At 40.4% G+C, this 19,842-nt stretch overlaps 1 protein-coding gene across 1 annotated transcript in view; it reads right to left on the reverse strand.

Annotated features, from left to right (window-relative positions):
* The window catches only part of Cpne4 (copine 4), a 522,029-nt gene that overhangs the window by 153,697 nt on the left and 348,490 nt on the right, over positions 1-19,842 (reverse strand). The window contains exon 3 of the mRNA XM_033759485.1: positions 11,931-12,110. Coding sequence (XP_033615376.1) covers positions 11,931-12,110 — 180 coding nt within the window. The remainder of the gene's footprint in view (positions 1-11,930; positions 12,111-19,842) is intronic.

The following is a 19,842-nucleotide window of genomic DNA, read 5'->3' on the forward strand; positions in this document are numbered from 1 at the left end:
ATGACTATTGCCATTATGGAATGCCATGCACCACTTAAAATAAACAATGCAGAGAATATACATTAGCACTGAGAGATGTTCATTATGTATTTTTATGTTAAAAAAACAAGCAACTAAAACCATGTGAGTGACCAAATGTTTACTTAAAAAAAGAACATGTATATACATCATGGAAAAAATCTGTAAGACTATGCACAAGAATGTTTAGTAATTATCTCTCAAAAGTGGGATGAAGGGTGATTTATTTATTTTTTTTGTATTCTGAATATTTTTTGCAATGAATCTGTGTTACCTTTACTTAGTGAAAAAATAATAAAGCTATTTTCTATAAATAATGCTTTGGAGGGACAGAAAATCTTGGTTAGCCTAAGGTGATGTCGTGGGAAACATTCTTGGGTGCTTACAGGGAAAGCAGGGTTTGGCCTCTGAAGCCTCAAACAAGGATGAGGGAGGGTCCCTCCGGGGAGCAGAGACTCCAGCACTTGTCAGTATCTAGTATTTAGTGAGCCTGAGGATCTAATGATTTAAAAGCCCAGTCGCTCGGGCCCACAGATTGATGTAGGCTTTGCAGATGTTTCCCTGTGTCCAGCTGTTCTCTGGATCCTGTGTTAAAAGTACTGATAAGGACAATGCTGCGGTAGAACTGCTTAGTAGCTGAGCTGTGGATATTGTCTAAGAGTCAGAAGGCCCAAATGTTTTTAACTCATCACCTATCCACTTTGAAACAGTGTGCACCTTAGCAAGTTATTTCAAGGTTCAGATGTCTAGTGGTATTTCAGATAAAGTCCACAAGCGAGCGTCCATTTGCAGATGGGTGCCATGGATCCTCCTGAGCTGGCACAGAGAGATGTTTTTACAGACATGGGAGTCAATCTCAGTTTGCTCATCCTGGAGCTTCATGAGTTTCACGGAGGCAGTATTTAGGAGGAATTCCGCTTCCCAAGTTTTCGAAGGGTGGTAGAAATTGAATGCACTTTGGTGAGCAATGTGGTGTAATGGGAAGACAGGTGTTGAAATCAGATCAGCTTGGGTTTGAATTTTAGCTCCACCACTTGCTGTGAATGAGACCTTGGGTGAAAGATCTGAGATAGAGTGGAGATGAGACAACTGAGAGAAGACAGTGACTTCAATTAATCACGGTATCTGGCGTGCAGCAAGTCCCTTCAAAATCAGTCTCCTCTCTTCAACTGGCCACCCGTGCAGAAGTCAGTGGAAAAACTGGGCATTTGAAAAGGGAGCCTTTTCTTATTAAGCATATGAAGCAGAAGTCCAGACATCTCAGTGAATCTTAGCCATGAGAAGTTGACGTCTTCTATGTCACTTTAGAAGCTCATGATCTTGGTCTACAGTGGCGACGACAATGATAATACCATTGAGAGCACCAGGCTCACCATCACTGGACCTTTGATCAGCTCTTAGGAACATTTAGCTATAAAAGTGCTTTATTATTACAAAGTGGCCATAAGATATATTGTCCAAGTTGGGACACCTCCGGACGTGAAAGGAGATGGTATTAGGGATGGGTGAAAGCTGGGATGGCCTGGGTACAATGAGCCACACCTAATAGGAAAAGGTGAAATTCACTTCCTTGGTATTGTCTAAGGTGAAACCAGGAGCACTAGGGAGCAAACCTCCGGACGAAAGGAGATGGTATTAGGGATGGGTGAAAGCTGGGATGGCCTGGGTACAATGAGCCACACCTAATAGGAAAAGGTGAAATTCACTTCCTTGGTATTGTCTAAGGTGAAACCAGGAGCACTAGGGAGCAGTATACAGACTCCTGTGCCGTTTAGGCTAAACTTAGCATTGCTTCTGTCCTCACTTTTCTGATTCCACAGGGGCCTTGTCAGCAAGTTAACTGTAATACCAATTTGCCTGATTTGAATTCAGAAGGGAGACAGGCTTGGAAGGTTTCTGCTCCTTCATTTCTGATGACTGGCTGGGGAAAGTGTACTGACCTGAGACTCCTGATGCGCAGATGCTAAGCAAGGAGGGTGAGGCATAGCGATCAGCTCACTTGGGGCTGCCCAGGAGCTCAGAGTCAGGATCCTGCAAGTTTGCTGACCTGCACTGGTGTACAGAGAATCCCAGAGGTCCATATTCTGTCTAAAACAAAGTTAATTAATTCATACCCAACCTCATTTTGTCCTTAGATCTGAAGCCAAGACTCTTGGGAATGATTTTGTAAACCAAATAGTTATTGTTTTTCTCCCTCTATATTTAGTAGGCTAACTCAAAACACAAATACTGTATTCCCTTTTTCAAATTAGTGTTTAGCTGGAGATTCTAGGTTTTGGGGGAACTTCAGAGTTTGCAGAGCAAATGATTCTTCTTTAATTTATTTGTTATAGGGCTCCAAGCCCTTCCTGGTCTCATCTGTAATCAACAATAATATTACAAAAGTTCAGGGTCAGATGAGCCAGCCAACTCTACTCCCTGTAGGAACAGGGTAGAGACCAAGGCTCTACCCAAAGCAACTGCAGAATGATTTCTCAAAAATCTAAGCAAACACCATACCCACAGGAGTTTCTCACAAATTTCCCAGACTGAAATGTTTCCTTACAGGCTTTAAAAATTCTTCAGAAGTTCTCTTAAGAATCTATATAATACACTTTTCCCTTCCTCCACCTCATTGTAAGTGCTTTAAAGTTAATATGCAAGATTTATTGTGGTGAACCTAGCAGAAAAAAAGAAAAGAATGAAAGAAAGAAAAAAAGAAAGAAAAACAACTATGGATTTAGCTCTCTACAAAGGCCCTAGATTCAATTTCCTGTGCTACATACACACATGGACTATAAACATACCCACTTCAGGTCATTGGCTTTTGAAAAAATGGGTACTTTAACAGCTAGTGTCATATTTTTCTGTTCCTTTTGATGAGAAGACAAGAGATGGTGTAATCTTGTTGATATTCTGTTTGCTATTCAGAAAATCTTCACATACAGCCTAAACAACAACAAAAAAAATCAGATGTTTTCACAAATTTTAAATTACTTGTAGTAAACTCTTAAAATACAGTGGTACACTGGTTCATGAACTTAATTCTTCCCATGAGTCTGGTTGCAAACTGAATTGGATAAGAAACTGAATCAGATTTCCCCACAAGGTCAACCCTGAACTCACTGCATTTGATTTGGTTCTCAGTGAATCTGGTTCATGACCAGAATCATGGTTAGAATTAAGTTCATGAGCCAAAGTACCACCGTAGTTCAAAATCTTATTTTGAGTAAATAAAAAATTTGGTAGAGATTTGGTTTGTGCCACATGTACGACTTCATGGATTGACTTTTTGGTTATAGTGACACATACATCGGAGTTGTGACAAGGATAGGACATCTTTATCTAAGGCACCAGCATAGTGACAATGGAGAAGGTGCAGCAAGCAACACAGCATTTGTAGAAAAAAGGAGAGGGCTGAATGGCAGCAGAACACTGGTAAACGCCATGGGGAGTAGAACAGGTTAAGCTCCATAGTTCTGAGTGGTGTGGAATGTAACTGGGGTGAAAGCTGGTTGGGAACAAGAGTGGGGGCAGGGGTAGAGGTCGCAGGCAGTCGCCTTCATGCTCAGGTGGCCACCATTGCTCTCTGCATAGGTGGGGTGTGTTGATAGGCTGAGTGCTCTGCACCAGCCTGACCTAAAAGGTTAGGACCCAGACAAGACCTTGAGCTGCTTTTCAGCATTGACGTGATAGACCTGGAAAATTGTCAGTTGATTCCATCTCTCTGATCCTCCTCTTCTGCACCAGTAAGAGACTAACAGAAGTGTCCTATTACTGTGGATGTATGTGAAACAGAGCCTAGAAACACAAGTACATTTCAATTACTACCAAATATACCTTTTAAGAAACTATCTTTGAGATTTAAATAGGCACAAGGAGTTACTTTTGGAAAAGGGGAAAGATATGCTGAGGCACAATGCTATCTGTGACTGAATGACATCTGTGACAACAAGAGATGAGATATGTGGTGGGAGGGGAAAAGAGCATCTGAAAAGAAAGAAAACGCAGGAAAGCATTCTTAATTTCAGAAAGGCGAAAGGTAAAAGATGAATGAAAACTGTTGACTATTATGGAAAGAACCTAGAGATGAATTAATCCCAAACTCTTCCAAGTATAAGAAAGCCACTATATCACAGAGAGATTAAACAAATCACCCAAGGTAACACGGGGAGTTGGCAGATCTAAGATACAGGACTCTTGACTCCTTTCAGGATACTCTTAAAGCAATGTAAAGGTAAAAGGAGAGCACCAGAGAAAGCAGACAGATTTTCTTAAGATATGAATTTGAGATTACTTACTGAAGGTAAGAACTGTATTCTCCTTGGAGAACTGAGGGTTTGCTCACTCACAAACCCTCTATTTGAATCCTGTCTATGAGCAGAAAAGTCAGCATCAGAGAACAGCACTTCCCAGGATTACTCAACTAGTCCATAGCGACTCAGATGAAGTGGTTTACTTATGACATCACTCTTTATTCACAGGGCTGTGGCTTGAAATAACTCTACAAAATTAGGGAAAGCTTTTCATATGCAAAGCAGCAGGGAAATGAGTTGCCCACTGTAATGCGTTAATTTGACTTCCCTGATCTATCCATTTTTAAAGTCAGGAGGGTATTAAATGTTACACAACAACATGGTAACCTGAGAAAATTAGGGAGGCATTATATTACTCATTACACTGAGTTTGGAGAGCACCCTCAACACCATGATACTCCCTGACATAATTCTAACATTCATCTGTGTCAAGAAGTAAATGGACAGTGTGGGAAATAGGTCCATTCAGCTACCTTTCATAGATGGGAAAAACAAACTCTGGCTCCATCAAGAACACAATCTTCAAGTCACATACATGTTCCTTTGTAAGACTAAATTTTAGGAAGCAATTTTTCTCCTTTCCAGATGTTTCCTTTGTCCTCAATTTCTTCAGAAAATTTTCTAAGTTAATAGTTCCTTTTATAACTAAAATTAGTGATAGAGACTCAGTAGAAGTTCTCAAACTATGGTCACTAGTCTAGCAGAATTACCAAGGAACTAAGAAATACAAATTATGGGGTTTCTCACTAGATCACTTAGTTAGAAACTCTGGTGTATTTTAATGTTTCTGTGAGACTCTGAAGCACATGTGAATTTGAGAACCACTGCTCTGAGGGAAGATGGTATGTGATCTTCTCTCATGAGTAAGGGTTGAAGGCCCTCCAGACTCCAGGACTCCTTTAAGTGTTCCTGGTTTCCCTACTCCACTTATAATGATAGATAGCAGGAAATTCTTGATTTAATAGTTCCCATGAACTTTAATGGAGCAGCCATACAGCAATAAAGAAGATTTTATACAGCTCTGACTGTCCTATAGGCCACGGAGAAGAGAAAACACCTGTAGGAAAAGCCATAGTGAAGCCCAAGGGCGACCACTGAATTTGATGATGGATTTGTTTGACTCAAGTGAGGATGAAAGGAAGACCAGAAGGGTACACTTCCTGAGTGCTGACTCTGTACGATTCTTGTTTGGGGAGTTTGAAATTAACAATGACTATGTTATATTTTTTTAAGAAGCCATGCTATTTTTTAAAAAAGTAAATTCAGTGAACTTTGAGGGAAAACGTCAAAGGCTACTCTGTAACAAGATTTGTATGTTGCCTCTGTTAGTTCTGTACAGGAAAATATTACCACTAAAAAACTAACAAGGGCAATTCCAACTTGGCTTTGCATTACTAGATGCTGCTGTATAGCTTTCTCTAGTTAGCAATGAGCTATAAGAATGAATGGAAAAGATCCCAACAGGCTTTGAAGCTAAAAGTCTGCAGTCAAATCCCAGTTCCACTGCTATCTAGCTGTGTGATCTGGGGTAATTTACCTATTATACTCAATTTTAATTCTGTCATCTATAACATGGTAATAATGATAATACCAACCTCTTGTGGATGCTGTATTGGTTAAATTAAATTAGATATAGCACCTGCCTAGCCCAGTGCCTGGTTAATAAAAGAGCCTGGGGAAAGTCATCATTTTTATTGCTTACTCATATGTCAGTGATTATTGTTTTGGGGGGATGAGAAGTGAAAATATAGGGATTACTGAGTGAATTAATCAGTAGTGAAAGAGAAAATGAAGGCAGTAATTTAAGGTTAGCTTGCTGGTTTAGAGAGTGAGAGACCTCTCCCCTTGGAATACCCTTGTGGGATGTAGCAAAGAATGGCTTAGCTGCTTGTCTCCTTTTGGGCAATAGAAATCCAAGGATGATCTCCAAGCTCACCCAGAAGTACACAGCTTTCTGAGCACCCTGTGTCCCTGTGATTCACCCCCTTAATCCATCTGCTGAGAATGTACAGTTCTGCCTTGAGTCTTTTCCAAGGACATGAACCTTTATTTTCTTCATTTGGCATTTTTGCTCAGCGTGAAGTCACTTGCTGTGCTCGTATCTAACTTCATGACCAATGTTAATTTCTAGCATGATGAGTGCTGCTGGTTTCCCTTCTAAAGGTCCTGTGGTAAACTCAGGTGGAGAGAGCAGGTGCCATAGAAGCCTGGAGGGATTGGGCTTTGAATATGTGTCTTCTGGCGTGGTTTAGGGGAACTCACTACCTCTCCTTTAGGGCCTTACTTGTGGGTAAGAAAAAGACTGGACTACCTGCCCAAATTATTTCAGAGATCTGATTTAAAACCATTTTCACAAAGAAATTGTCTGAGAAAACTAAACATTAGAACATATACCATACTAGCATACACATACTTTGAATCCTTTAACTAAATAAGATATTCAACAAACTTGAAGGCAAAATTATAAGTTCAGCTTTATTGATTGCCCAGAACATGGGTGCTCTTCATGCTCTTTTTACCCTTTATATTTCCATAATTGCTCTGAAAACAATGTTGCCTCTTTGCACCATTTTCTAGATTCTCATCACATTAACTACTTTCACACAGCTTCCAGTAACATTCCTGAGGGATCTCTTCAAGTCAAGGACTCTGCCAAGCACATTACATACGTTTTTCCACTCATCCTTACAATACTTTTCCAGATCACCACTAGTAACAAAGGAGACTGGACTGAGATAGAGGCAAAGGACTATAGTTAGCCATGCCAAGAATGTATCACTGAAAAGCAGATACTAACTACAGAAATCTCCATACAAGCAACAAAAGCTTTCCACTATAAGTGCATGGAAACCGCAGCAACACACACACACACACACACACACACACACACACACCCCAAAATAAAAAAAGCATGAGAAGGGAAGACAAGGAAACAAAATGCCTCCAAAAATTCCTAACTTCCCCAAAACCTATCCATGGGCTGCTGAGAGGAAGGACATGAAAAGCCACACAGCTGAATGCTTTGAAATGATAAAAGAGGAGATAAAACAGATCAGTAAGGTGATTGGTAAGCACAAAGAAGATATAACTAAATAGATAATAGACTTAATAAACAAAACAAATAAGTTAACAGAAGATACTAATAAAATCTGAGCTAAAACAATGATACAAGACATAAATGAGCAGTGTAGCAAAGAAACAGAGTCCATGAAAAGGTACCAGACAGAAATCCAGGAGATTAAAAATTCAGTTGAAAGTATGGGAAACAGAAGTGACCAGTATAAAGACAGAGTGTCAGAACCAGGTGATAGTGCTGACATCAATTACTCTTCAAAACAAGAGAAAACGAAAAGTGGGTCCAACAGCTTCTAGATGATGCAAAGACAAACCGAAGAAAACAATCAGGAGATAGAATACATGGCATAAAAAACCTATTTACTGAAATAACGGCAGAAAACTTTTCAAAATAGAAGGTTACCAAAAGACTGGGGGTGGGGTCACGGGTGAAGGGATGAAGCATGTATTTAAATGGGTAGTGTACATGTGTGAACTCCCTCACGAAGAATGTCAGCACTGTGTACTATACACGTGCACTAATAAAAACAAAAATCTAACAACAACAACAAAACTGTTTTAACTCAGAGCTGTCTTTCTTGTAAGAGCTCCCTGATTCTTTCTTTCTCTCACAGAACCTGGAACACATTTCCATTTTGGCACTTGCTAATATGCATTTTAATTATTTATTTACACATCTATATCTCCAAACTGTAAGGTCCTCTGGGGCAGGGTCTCCATCTTTTTCATTTTGGGGTCTTCAATACCTATAGCAGTACTTGGCCAAACTAAATTAGCACATACGTTTAGGACACTTGGTAATTACTTGTTGGGAGGATGAAAAAATGAAGAAGTGAAAGTTATTATGATAATAAATATATATTACTGTCCTTTGCTTACCCAGTCAATACAGCCATAAAATGGAATATTCTGATTGATTTAAGCTAAATTATGTAGTGCCTTATAGTTTGGGCAAGGCCAATCCTAGTCATTGTCTGACCAACAAAGTAAGAGCATGGCTGCTAATGAATATACAAGATGTCCAAAGAGGCCAGTATGTCGCCTGGAGGTGGAGCAGGGTTTCTCAGGAAACATGGCCGAGGCTTCCGCAAAGTCTCACCTATTGTTCATTTGTATCGTCTAAATCACAGCCTTAAAAGACCTCTCAGGGTAAGCAGCTTCCCCATATTTCCTTCCTTAGTTCGTGGCAGGAATAAAGCTCTGGATTAAGAATCAAAAGCTCCTGATTTCTGGTCTTGGCTCTGTCAAGACTCAGATACTCAGGTCAGGATTCATGGCCCTTGGTTTTCTTAATTATAAATATAAATAACCATGTATGTCCTTACAGCATAGTCAAGAAGGTCAAATGAAATCATCAGGATGGAAGTGCTTTCAAAAGTTATGCAACATATTTAGAAAGAACGCTTTTTAATCATCACCTTCAGTGCTCATTTCTAAATTTTCTTTATCATGAGAGGATTAACAAGAAAGCCAGTTTCCCTTTGTTTACCCCACTCCAGCCAGCCTTGTTTTTAATTTCTCATTTTTGGTATATTAATCACAATGCTTTTAGCTAAAGGAATGGACAAGCATAGCCCAGTGGCTTCAGCAGCAGGACAATTTACTCTCCCATCATAGGGAGCCCACAGATAAAAGGGGTTCCAGGTGCAGCAGGTCAGGCCTACGCTTGTACATCTTTTGGCTCTGACCCCTCCTCAGTGCTGTTCTCATCCTCAACCTTGCAGCTAGATGGCCACTGTCATTCCAGGAATCACAGGCAGAAAGGGACTATATGCTCACGTGTGTCTCTGGAATAGAAACCTCTCAAGAAAAATTCTCATATTTTAGCGGCTAGACCTGGCCATGGTGCATCCTTATAACGATCTGTGGCAAAGGTTGGGGTGGGATTTGTGTGGTTTGTTGAGAGTACTCGGGATTTACTTTTGAGCTAGGGATAGGGTTATTTTCTACATGGCCACATGGTAGGAAATTATCTAAAAGTGCAGGAGCCGAGTGCTAAGAGCACAGGTGAGCGAATACTGGACAGAAAACCAGCAGGTTCTGTCAGTGCCCTGCTCATATTGCCAGGCCCCATGATTGAGTACACATCACTGACTTCTGACTTCCAGCACCTGCATTTCTTTACTTGCAAGTTTTCACTGATCTTTGGAGCCTGCTTGCTGCCCAGGCACTCAGCCAGAAATATTCCAGGATTAATGTCCCCACCTTAGGAACAGTCCCTAATCAATGACTGATGGGAGCTCAACATCCCCCTGGGTACGAATGCCCCAATTTCCCCATTTCTCGGGTGATATGGGTGTTTGCTCTGTACCGGCTTCCAGAATTTTCCCCAGCAGAATCAAGATCCGGCTGCCCACCAGAGTTGGTTGACTACACACACTTGAACCTTCCTTTTCCTGTCCCACTTTTCCAGACCATTATGGTATTTCCTTGACTTCTTTTGTCTTCCCCTCTCAGAGTTGGCTTCTTGGGAAATATCAAACAAAGATGCTCTGTACCATATGTCAAACTCCTGCCTGAGCCCAGAGACTTTGTGTGTAATGTTCCCATCTGCTCTGGAGGTGCTTCTCTTTCTTCTCGAAGGCTGTGTGCTCACTCTCTCTTCACCTTTCAGTGGAAATGACAGTTTCTCTGGGACGCTTTCTTACCCTCCCTGTCACACCTAATGCTATGCTCCTAGTGATGGCTCTCTTCTGCTCAGCCATGCTTACAATGGTTGTAACTTAATTGCGTGATTTTTTTTGCTTTTCATCTTTAACCCAGTTACACTGTGAGCTGCCTAAGGGTTTGGACAGCATTTTTGTCTCAGCCCCATACGGCTGGAATCTAGTACAACCCCTGGCACAAAATAGAGGGTTAACAGAAGATGAGGGCCCTTCACATCAAAGCTTTGGATGAAAAAGACCTTTTTATCCATATGAACTCCATATTATTTCTTGTGTCAAATTATAACTCTTATCTATAGGAAAGATGCCCATTGTTTAATAGAGAGTATGTATAAAGGATGTCATTTTAACTACCTTTTAGTTTTTAAATAGAAACAGGATTCCACTGTAAACCCACAATTTCTTCATTTCTTCATTCAAAGCCCGAGCAGAAGTAGAGAAAAACTGAGAACCTGGAATAGTCTCCATTAATATATTATCTCTAATGGATTCTGAAAAACAGTTCATGACAGATCATTCTAGGATCTTGCCAGGTACAGTGCCTCCTCTCAGCTATATGACTTTCACACTGAGATTTTAGCTTTCATTAAAGAAACAAGGAATAATCTGATTAAATCAATGCACTAAGTACACACATGGGAGAAATTTCTTTTAGTGATGAAGCAGGGTAAGTACAAATAAACACTTGGGAACGCTTGCTATCTAGTTGCTAGGCAGGCTTTTCTCGAAAGTCCCTAAATGACATCCTTCTGTCACTAGGGGATGATTCCAGGTTTGTGGTGCTTTGGGCTTGTGTAATTTAGAATGTCTTTGAGAAAAAATTATAAAATCCCCCACCCCAAAAACAAATATTTGCAAGAGGCCCACACAAGTGAGGGACTCTGAAGTTTAGTTTAATCTTCATTATTTTCACAGTAAATCAGCATCTGACCTTGACTCTGAAACTACTTCCCTCCTTCCGCATACCCGAACAGGTCTGTTCTGACCTCTATGACTTGTTTACATTGCTTTCTTACTTAAAGCTCTCCCCTCTTTCTACTTTTTCAATCCTTAGACCACATTATTTTTTTTGAAACTTTGGCTCCATAATGGCTTTTCTGATTGTTTGTAGCAAAAAAGATCTTCCTTCCCCCAAAGGCCTACAGTACCTACCCAATAGGTACCAGGCCCAGGATCGTGTGTCATGAGTTACTTACTCTAGTTGAGGTATCTATACTATACTATGCCTACATTTTCATTCAGGTTCATCCCATGAACACTTAACACAGGAAGGGAGGAAAAGCACGGGTACTATAGAAGCAAAATGATGGGGTTTGGAGCGGGAAGGGCCTTCAGTGAGTCACTTCTCTAATTTCCCACTGATTAAGTAAGCATAATGATCTTTATTTCACATTATCATTAGGATTAAATTAAAGCATTTATGCATTCATCAAGTATTCATTTACTTCTTATGGGGCCATTTTTGGCAGCAGAGACTCAGAATAAATTTGGATGAGAAACACTATTGAGGGTTCTCACAATTGAGCTGAGAGATGGAAATTTGTAATGGGACTCAGTAAAGCTGTAATAGACGTCGGAGTAGGCACGGAGCCAGACATGTGGTAGGTGCTCAATAAATAGTTGCTAAATAAATGACTGACATAATGAGAAGACTTGGAAGAGAAAATTATTAATTTTGCAAAAGCAAGTAATTTTTCAGATTTGCAAGATCATGCTAACATAATATAATGGCTGTGACAGTGCTTAGGATGTTGTAAAATGGTATATACTAGAGAAAATCAAGTCAATAGGAAGGGGAAAGCAAAGATTAGAGATAGAGCAAAGAAAAAGAGGAGGATGGATGAGCAAGGAGGATCAAGGGATGTCTTCAACTCACCTGGCCAAGAGTACACTCCATGCCACCTAGGAAGTCGGCCTCCTTCAGTCCATTGTGGTTGCTGCTAATGTCATGGACTTCAAACCGCAGGCGCTGTACTTCTTCAAAGTAAAAGTCCACAGTGAACAGTTTTGAGTACACTGGGTTTATGCAGGTGCGAATCACTTCTGTCCTGTCAACCTGCCAGGAGAAGGAGAAAATCCATCAGGGGTTAAGAATTTCATTATTACCCTTTAAGGAAATTAATCTCTTCCACACCATAAACGGACTCACTACATAAAGTCACCAGGGCTGGCAGTTTCAAGTCTACAAGACTATCTTCAGAGAATGAGACAAGGGTCAAGAAGGCAACTTTTCTCAGACATACTAAGAAATTCAAGTTTCGTTTTTGAAGATTTAGTACATGTTATATTATTAGATGATAGGCAAGATGGATTTATTATTAGTGGCTTTCTCAAAACTTGGTGCAGGAGAATATGAGGGTACATCTAGGCTCGGGAGCACAGAAATCAATTAATGATGCCTGATAGACATAGTAATGGAAGACAACTCTATTCTAATAGTTTACTGACTCACAATTACCATCATAATAAAGTAGAAAGACCATGAGTGGTAATGAAAATAACACTGCTCTTAGTTTAAATATGCCCTTTATTAGGTGTAAAACATGCATTCACTCATTTCCATTCCTTGGGCCTCAATCTCCTCCTCATCAAAATGAAAATTAGAAGGTTAGAGGATGAAAAGTCACTTTGTGTATTAACGTTCTATGAGTTATGGCCCTCTTTGCCTCCTGTGACAATCCTGCACCCATTCTTCTCCAAGATCCATATCTGCCATTTCTGTGACCCAGGAGGCTGAACTCTGCACTGAATTTCCTAGGCTCTCATTTCCTCTGAGTTCTGGTGGGAATCAGCGAGAGAGAGGACTTGGAAGAAGATGAGAAAGTGGGAGAGTAGAGAGATATGGGTGTTCTTCGACACACACAGATTCTAGCTGGCTCACAGTGAGAGCTTTTGCTGAGGCTGGGTAGCACAGTTTCTCTTTCCCTGCCTGGATCCTCAGAATGAGAGGTGGTGATGGCTCTCTGTTGCTGTTGTCTCTGGTATCTTAGATGTTTCTTTCCTTTGTTGGTTCCTTTAGCCCTGTGAATGTCCCTGGGACTAGTTCCTGTTTAAAGAGCTATCTCTCTAGGCTAAACTCTCTGGGTATGCCATCTGCTTTGTGCCAGGATCCTTGCCACTAAGGTTCTTTACACACAAAACCATTTGTATTCTGGGAAAGTTAAAGGACTGAGTGATGGATAATCCAAGATCCTATATCATCTTTCAACTGGAGATACCCATCCTTCATATTTTACAAACCAACTGTAACTCATTTATTCTGTAGACTTTCAAATAGAAATATTTATTAGCTATATGTCATATATCATCCACATATCATTTGCTAGTACAAACGAAGCCATTTAAGACACGATTATATGAGTAAATGGAAAGAGTTTCTCAATAAAAAGACAGTAGTTCTTGATACATCATGCATGCCTATGTGTGTGGCACAGAAAATACGATGCTGGCTCCAGGCTCCTCTGACGCTATTAAATGTATGTAATGCTCCAATCCTGGCACTGACCATTCCCATTCCTACATATAAGGCTCTGGGTGAGAAAACTGTCCTTGGCAGCAACACCACCTGCCATGCTGAGGGGGGCAATCCAGGCTTCAAGGAGAAGGAGAATATAGTTCTTGTTTTGTTCCTGTCCAACAGAAAGGCAGACAAGAAACCAATCTCTAGCTCACTGCTGATTAGGATTGTACAAGTTACTGTGCAAATCAGTGGTTCTTTGGCTACACCAGTTTCCCACGATGATCCAGATTCTGCTTTAGCTGAACTGTCTAGTCATATACCTTTAGGGATCATGGGGGACAGGACAGATTATGGCACTAGCTGACTGTGTGAGTATAAGGATTTACTGTAATGATGTGATTTTTTTCAGAGGCCATAGTTTTGAATAATGGTATAATTCAGAGGTCACAAACTTACTGTTTAGAAATATAAGCTGACTTTTCTTTCTCTTATTCAAAATACTTTTTTCTTACTTTGCCAACTATACATGAGGGCTGCTTCTACTGTCCTCCTTCAGAAGCAAATTAGAGTATCTGGCAGCTTTGGGCCATGTTCACACATGGCAACCCTGAAGACTGCTCCATTCAGACAGAATATCCAATCTCCAGTTCTTACAGTCTCTTCTTCCTCACTGAACCTCCCTCATGGCCTCTGGCAGCATTTTTCCAACATATGGTCCAAAGGCATGGACTAATGAGTCATATAATAAGAGATTCAATTATATTCATGTGATACTTTTTGGGAGAGTATTTCAAAGTAACCCTTTAAGAAGTAGTAAGTGGATTTGACCTGCTCAGGACACAGAAAATATATCTATCTGTGGCTGGAAAAAGAGTGCTCTGGGAAGTTTCAGATGGAAAAGCCTTGGAGATAGAAACTCTATAGTCTTTATGGCTCTGCTTTAACCACCGCAAATGACATAAATTGGCAATGTCACCAACCCTGCTGTTACTCTTCCCACCTTTCGACTGTGAAATGCCATGCCTACTAAGACATGAAGTTCACGTTGGCATCAAGCCATATACCTCCAACATGCTAGCAAGGTAAGATGCCAGAATTTACTTGAAGCGACTGTGGGCATGGGCTCACATGTGTGCACGCACATGTATTTTAGGGAAATGACAAGATTAAAAGAAATTGAGAAATACACATTTGTATTAGCAAGATAGGCAATTTCAAAAGATAATTTTGGGCTAGTAAGAACCCCAAGAGTAAAAGTGCTCAGGGAAAGAAAAAAGAAGTAAAGATAAGAAAGTGCTTGTCATGCTAAATGCATGAGATGTTTCAAAATGTTCTATATTCACAGTCATTATGGGAGAGGCATTATCTTTACTGGAGGCTGAGGCCAGGTTTAACCTGACTAACAGGGCCTAGAGGAATATGTGTTTCTCACTTAGAGGTGTACAGGTGAGGGTGGTTGTTTCCAAGATCGTCCACTCCCTGGTACTACCAGCTACAGAACCAACCAGGAGAGATTTCTTTAAAATTCAGATTCCTACTCTGGTAATTTTGATTCAGTGAGAATAGAGTAGGATTCAGAAATCTGTAGCTTACAAAATGTCCAGGTAGGGAGTGGTGGAACATGCTTATGATCCTAGCACATAGGAGGCTAAGGCAGGGGATTGCCAAAAGTTCAAGATTGGACTGGATATATAGTGAGTTCAAGGACAGCCTGAACTGCATAGTGAGATCCTGTCTCAAAAAAGAAAAAAAAAATGTCCAGGCAATTCTGATGTGGGATGTCAGTCTTGTGGAAATAGAGAGACAGAAAGTCTCTCATTTTTTGCTATGTGGGGTTTTTTTGTTTTATGAAGTTTAATCACACTGACCCTCTGTTACATAGTATGCAAAAAAAAAAAAAAAAGAATGCTTGTGCTCTTCCTTCTGGTCATAATCCCTGATATTCCATTGCTTCATGGTTTAAAGAGTGCACATTTTTAAAAAATTTGATTCTTATACTAATCATGTGATGAAGCTTTATACTCTTTCATATATGAAAAAAATTTAAGGTCAGACAGCACAAGTTACTGATTGTCAGAGTGGCACTTGAACTCAGTCTCTGACCCCAAAGCCTGGGTTACTTTCCTTAATTTAGGTTTATTCATGTGTATCCCTAGGAAGCAAAGAAGAATGTAGGTAGGTCTTGATGTGACAGTGATAGACTCAAGACTGAATATTATATGTGATGAGATACTCTTTAAAACTGACATACAATTGATACATAAAACGCCACATCTTTTAAAAGCATGCAATTCAATATATTTTGATACATACATATATTTTCTTGTGAAACTATTAACACAATCAAGTGAACATACCCATAATCCCTAAAGCAATGATGGTGAATCTTTTAGAGATGAGTGCCCAAGGTGCTACCCAAAACCCCATCTATTTATCACAAAGTGCCAACAATGAAGTTCAACCTGAATACTGAAGTTTTAGTTTAGAAAAAACAACTCATACAATACCATCTTTTGTCTTAAAAGTGAAACAACACGAATGCTGTAGGTTCACCACCACTATCCTAAAGTTTCCCGATTTTTTCTCTCCCACCTCCCCATCCTCCAGAAACTGTTATACTGATTTGTCTTCTGTTATTCTAGATTAGTTTGTATTCGCTATAATATTATATATGTGGTATACATCATGGATGTCTAGCATTTTGGCTTGCTTGGTCCACCCTGAATGAGAAGAAATTATCTTGGGCTGTATAAAAATATACAATATAGTTAATGTATATAGATAACAAGACCTCCTTTTTATATTTTAATTTATTAAATTATTTTACAAAATAATAAAGCTACATTTTAATAGTTAAATAAGAAAACTGTCAGCTGAGTATCCATAAGCATCTGTCTTCTCAGGCACACACGTGTAGGCAGACTGAAGTACTACTATCTGTATTTGCTTGTTTTACTCCCCATGTCTCATAGTGGCTGATGATTGATTCACTGGAGTTTCACTTCAACTGGCTGTGTGTGATGCATGCAGGAGGTGGAGTAAGCTCTGCCCTGGGCCCTCTTCTACACAGTGTTCCTCTGTCGCTCGGTCGCTCACTCATATGAGCACCACACAGTCAAGTCATGAACAAGATCGCTAAAAATCACATGAGAAGTTGAAAGTTAACAATCTTGTGGGGGCAGCATTACTAGCTGTCTAGGGATGCATGGGTTTTGGTTTGGATACACCTGTACACTACATGTACCTTTCTTTGTCTTTTTTTTCTTTCATTAAGCATAAGTATTTACAGACCCTCATTGCTGTCATATCAATTGGTTTGCCTTTTATTGCTGAGTAACAAGTATTCTATGGATGGAAATTCTGATTGTTTCCAATTTTGGCTTTTACACATAAAGCTGCCATACATGTTCATTTACTAGACATGTATGGACCTATATGCCCTTTTCTCTTGGATAAATACCTAGGAGTAAAGTAGCTATGCATTTAACTTCTAATAACTATGTGGTGGTATCACTGTGGTTTATTAGAGATAAAATAGGGCTGCATATTTCCCACAGAAACTGCATTGTGTGGGGGACAAGGTTGACGTGCCACCAATAAACAATCCAAGATCATGTACACAACAGTCATCTACTCCGCAGGACTTGCGAGGGCTAGAAGAGCCATGGGCAAAACTGTGGGAGAACTGCAGGCTGAATGATGCAGTGTTAGTGGAGAGGAGGTGAAGACAGAAGGCAGAAAGTGATGCCAGTCATTCAAAGTCCTGAGGTCTCCTAGAGAAGTGCAGATCCTTATAACCAGGATAACAAGTCCTGGTAAACAATGGCATCACAGACCACAGCAGTGCACCATGGGCCCCGGGCTAGTCTTAAACTGATCTACCTTCAAACTGATATTCCTTAAACATTTCCTCAGCATTTTTTGAGTGAGGACAGAGAGAAACTAATCTTCTCTGAACAAAGAATAAATGACATTTTCATGTCCAAAAATAAAGGATTTATTATAAGCAATTCTTCAAACCATATAACTTCAAAGAAGATATATTAAACAATATAAAATTTAGATAATAAAACAAATGACTGGGCCACCAGAAATAACATTGCACAGTTTCATGATTTCAGCTGCTTGTGGCTCCACTGACTGTATTCAGACTTTTAGCCTCAACAATGATAAGAGAATAAATTTCTGTTGCTAAAGCCACAGGTTTGTGAGACTTAGTTATAGCAGCTCTAACAAATGAATGCACCATCCTGTCTCTCTCCAGAAACATCCCACTAGGCAGGCACCTCTCGGATTTCTCTCTAAAAGGCATTCTTTGCCCACCAAGCAATAAAAGCTTCAACTCCTCTAGATTAAATTGAACAAGAATTATGAGTGTCTATTTCCCACTATCAATTCAGTGAGCTCTCCTTTCACCCTCCTGCTCTCAGTAACGGAGCCCCAGCGCCAGGAGGTCTTGTTTATGGAGCCCTAGGAAATTACCCTTGAGCTAGATGTTCTTTTCACCCCTGAACACAGCCTGGGGCTTGCACTGTTCAAAGCATATACAAGAGCTGCATCACTTGGCCCAGCAGTCTGGTTCAGAAGGTAACGAAATGAGCCTTCCCTACTGATGCCTTCAGCGAGGTCCACAGTGTCAAGGACCCTTTTGTGCTGCGGGATTCATTTACGCAGGTCCTGAGCCAATCCGGACTGGTCTGCCATACAGTCCCATGTCTCACAGATGTCAAAAGCTTCATTCCTCCGCAGCTCTTCCTTTATCCCAGTGTGATTGCTCAGTTGCCATAAATCATGCTCAACATACTCAGAATACTGAAAACATTCCCCCTCCCTCTGAACACACTTATCCCATCACTCAATGATGTGTCTTTACTGTAATGTTTTAAAAATAATTTTGACACTCATCATGTTTCTTACCACTCCCTACAGTTTCCTGTTTTCTGCCTCCTGTCTCATTGCCTTGAGCCCAGCCCACTTATATAACTGTATTACTGCTGTCTGACAGAACTTTCCATTGGGCTCTGCATGGTCCAACTAGGTATGAGTGGTTGTACAGCCTCGAAAGGCAGTTAGAAAGAATGAGAAAATGCATTCTATTCAAATTTAATTATTCTAAATGTAAATAACTACACATGGATAGCACTCTTCTAACCTGTGTCAGCTCTGTCACCCTGCAGATTAATGAAATCCTGTATCACACACACACACATACACACACGCACACCCACACACACACACACACACACAGGCTGGTGATTCCTAGCCTCAGCCTCGGTCCAAAGCAAATGGAGGACAGGAACCAGAGCTGTGTGTGAGCCACCCTGAGCACCACACTCCGATCGCTGGATCGGACTGTACGTTCGTACATCACAATATCCTTGGAAAATGTCATTTTGACTCACTATAGAACTTGGCTGTTGAATGAAATAACCACATGATGGAAAAAGTTGGTGGATTTGGATGTTTTACCCACCTAAGTACTCCATTAACATGCCCTAGTAGATGTCCTACTTGTGAAACAAGAATTCATGGATGTGGTGGTCATTCTCCTTGCATCCCCAGATCTTTCTGCTCTGTTGTGTTCCAGGGAACTGGCCTGCATGATTATTTTGTTTAGGCTTGTTTGCCATTTGACCGTCCTTCTGCCAGTGGGAGGCACCAGCAGGAGATCAGAGAGTGGGTAATAGAGAAGTTTGCGTATTTGTCTTGTTCTCCCCCTTCCTTATATTGCAATTCTGGCAGTGACTACATTGCCCCACCAACAGACCTGCTTCTAGATGCCTTTCATGCAAAGTTCCAGCTCTTACTGAGTTCCAGTAACATCACCATACCTGCCTGCCCACCAGGTCACCCTATAAATGATTTCCCATGATTGCTAATCCTGGAACATTTAGCTCCCTGATGATTCCCTAATTGCCTACACAGATCTCTTGGGGCCGTTCACTAACATTTCTATTACTGTTAAAACCCTGACTTGTTCTATAATGCTCCTGAAGAAATCCCCAGATATTAATAACTTGGAAAAGTCTTCAGAGTCTTGAGACAGGTGAAGTTATGTCCAGTATGGTGGCTCATGATTAACGAATTATGTTGGCTTTTAAGATTACTTAGTATGCAGCAGGTATTATTCCAACCCCTCTGCTTAACTTTTCTCATTTAATAATCCCAATAATGATTAAATGCTGTACTCTTGCTGTACACTAAAATCAAATTAATATGGATCAGGGCCTGGGATTTATCTCAGTGGTTCTGCTGCCTGCCTCGCAAGCACAAGGACCTGAGTTCAATCCCCGGTACCAAAAAAAAAAAAAAAAAAAAAAAAAAAAAA

This window comes from Fukomys damarensis, unplaced genomic scaffold, assembly GCF_012274545.1.
Source record: "Fukomys damarensis isolate Sample0158 unplaced genomic scaffold, DMR_v1.0_HiC HiC_scaffold_37, whole genome shotgun sequence".
In the NCBI taxonomy this organism is placed as follows: domain Eukaryota; kingdom Metazoa; phylum Chordata; class Mammalia; order Rodentia; family Bathyergidae; genus Fukomys; species Fukomys damarensis.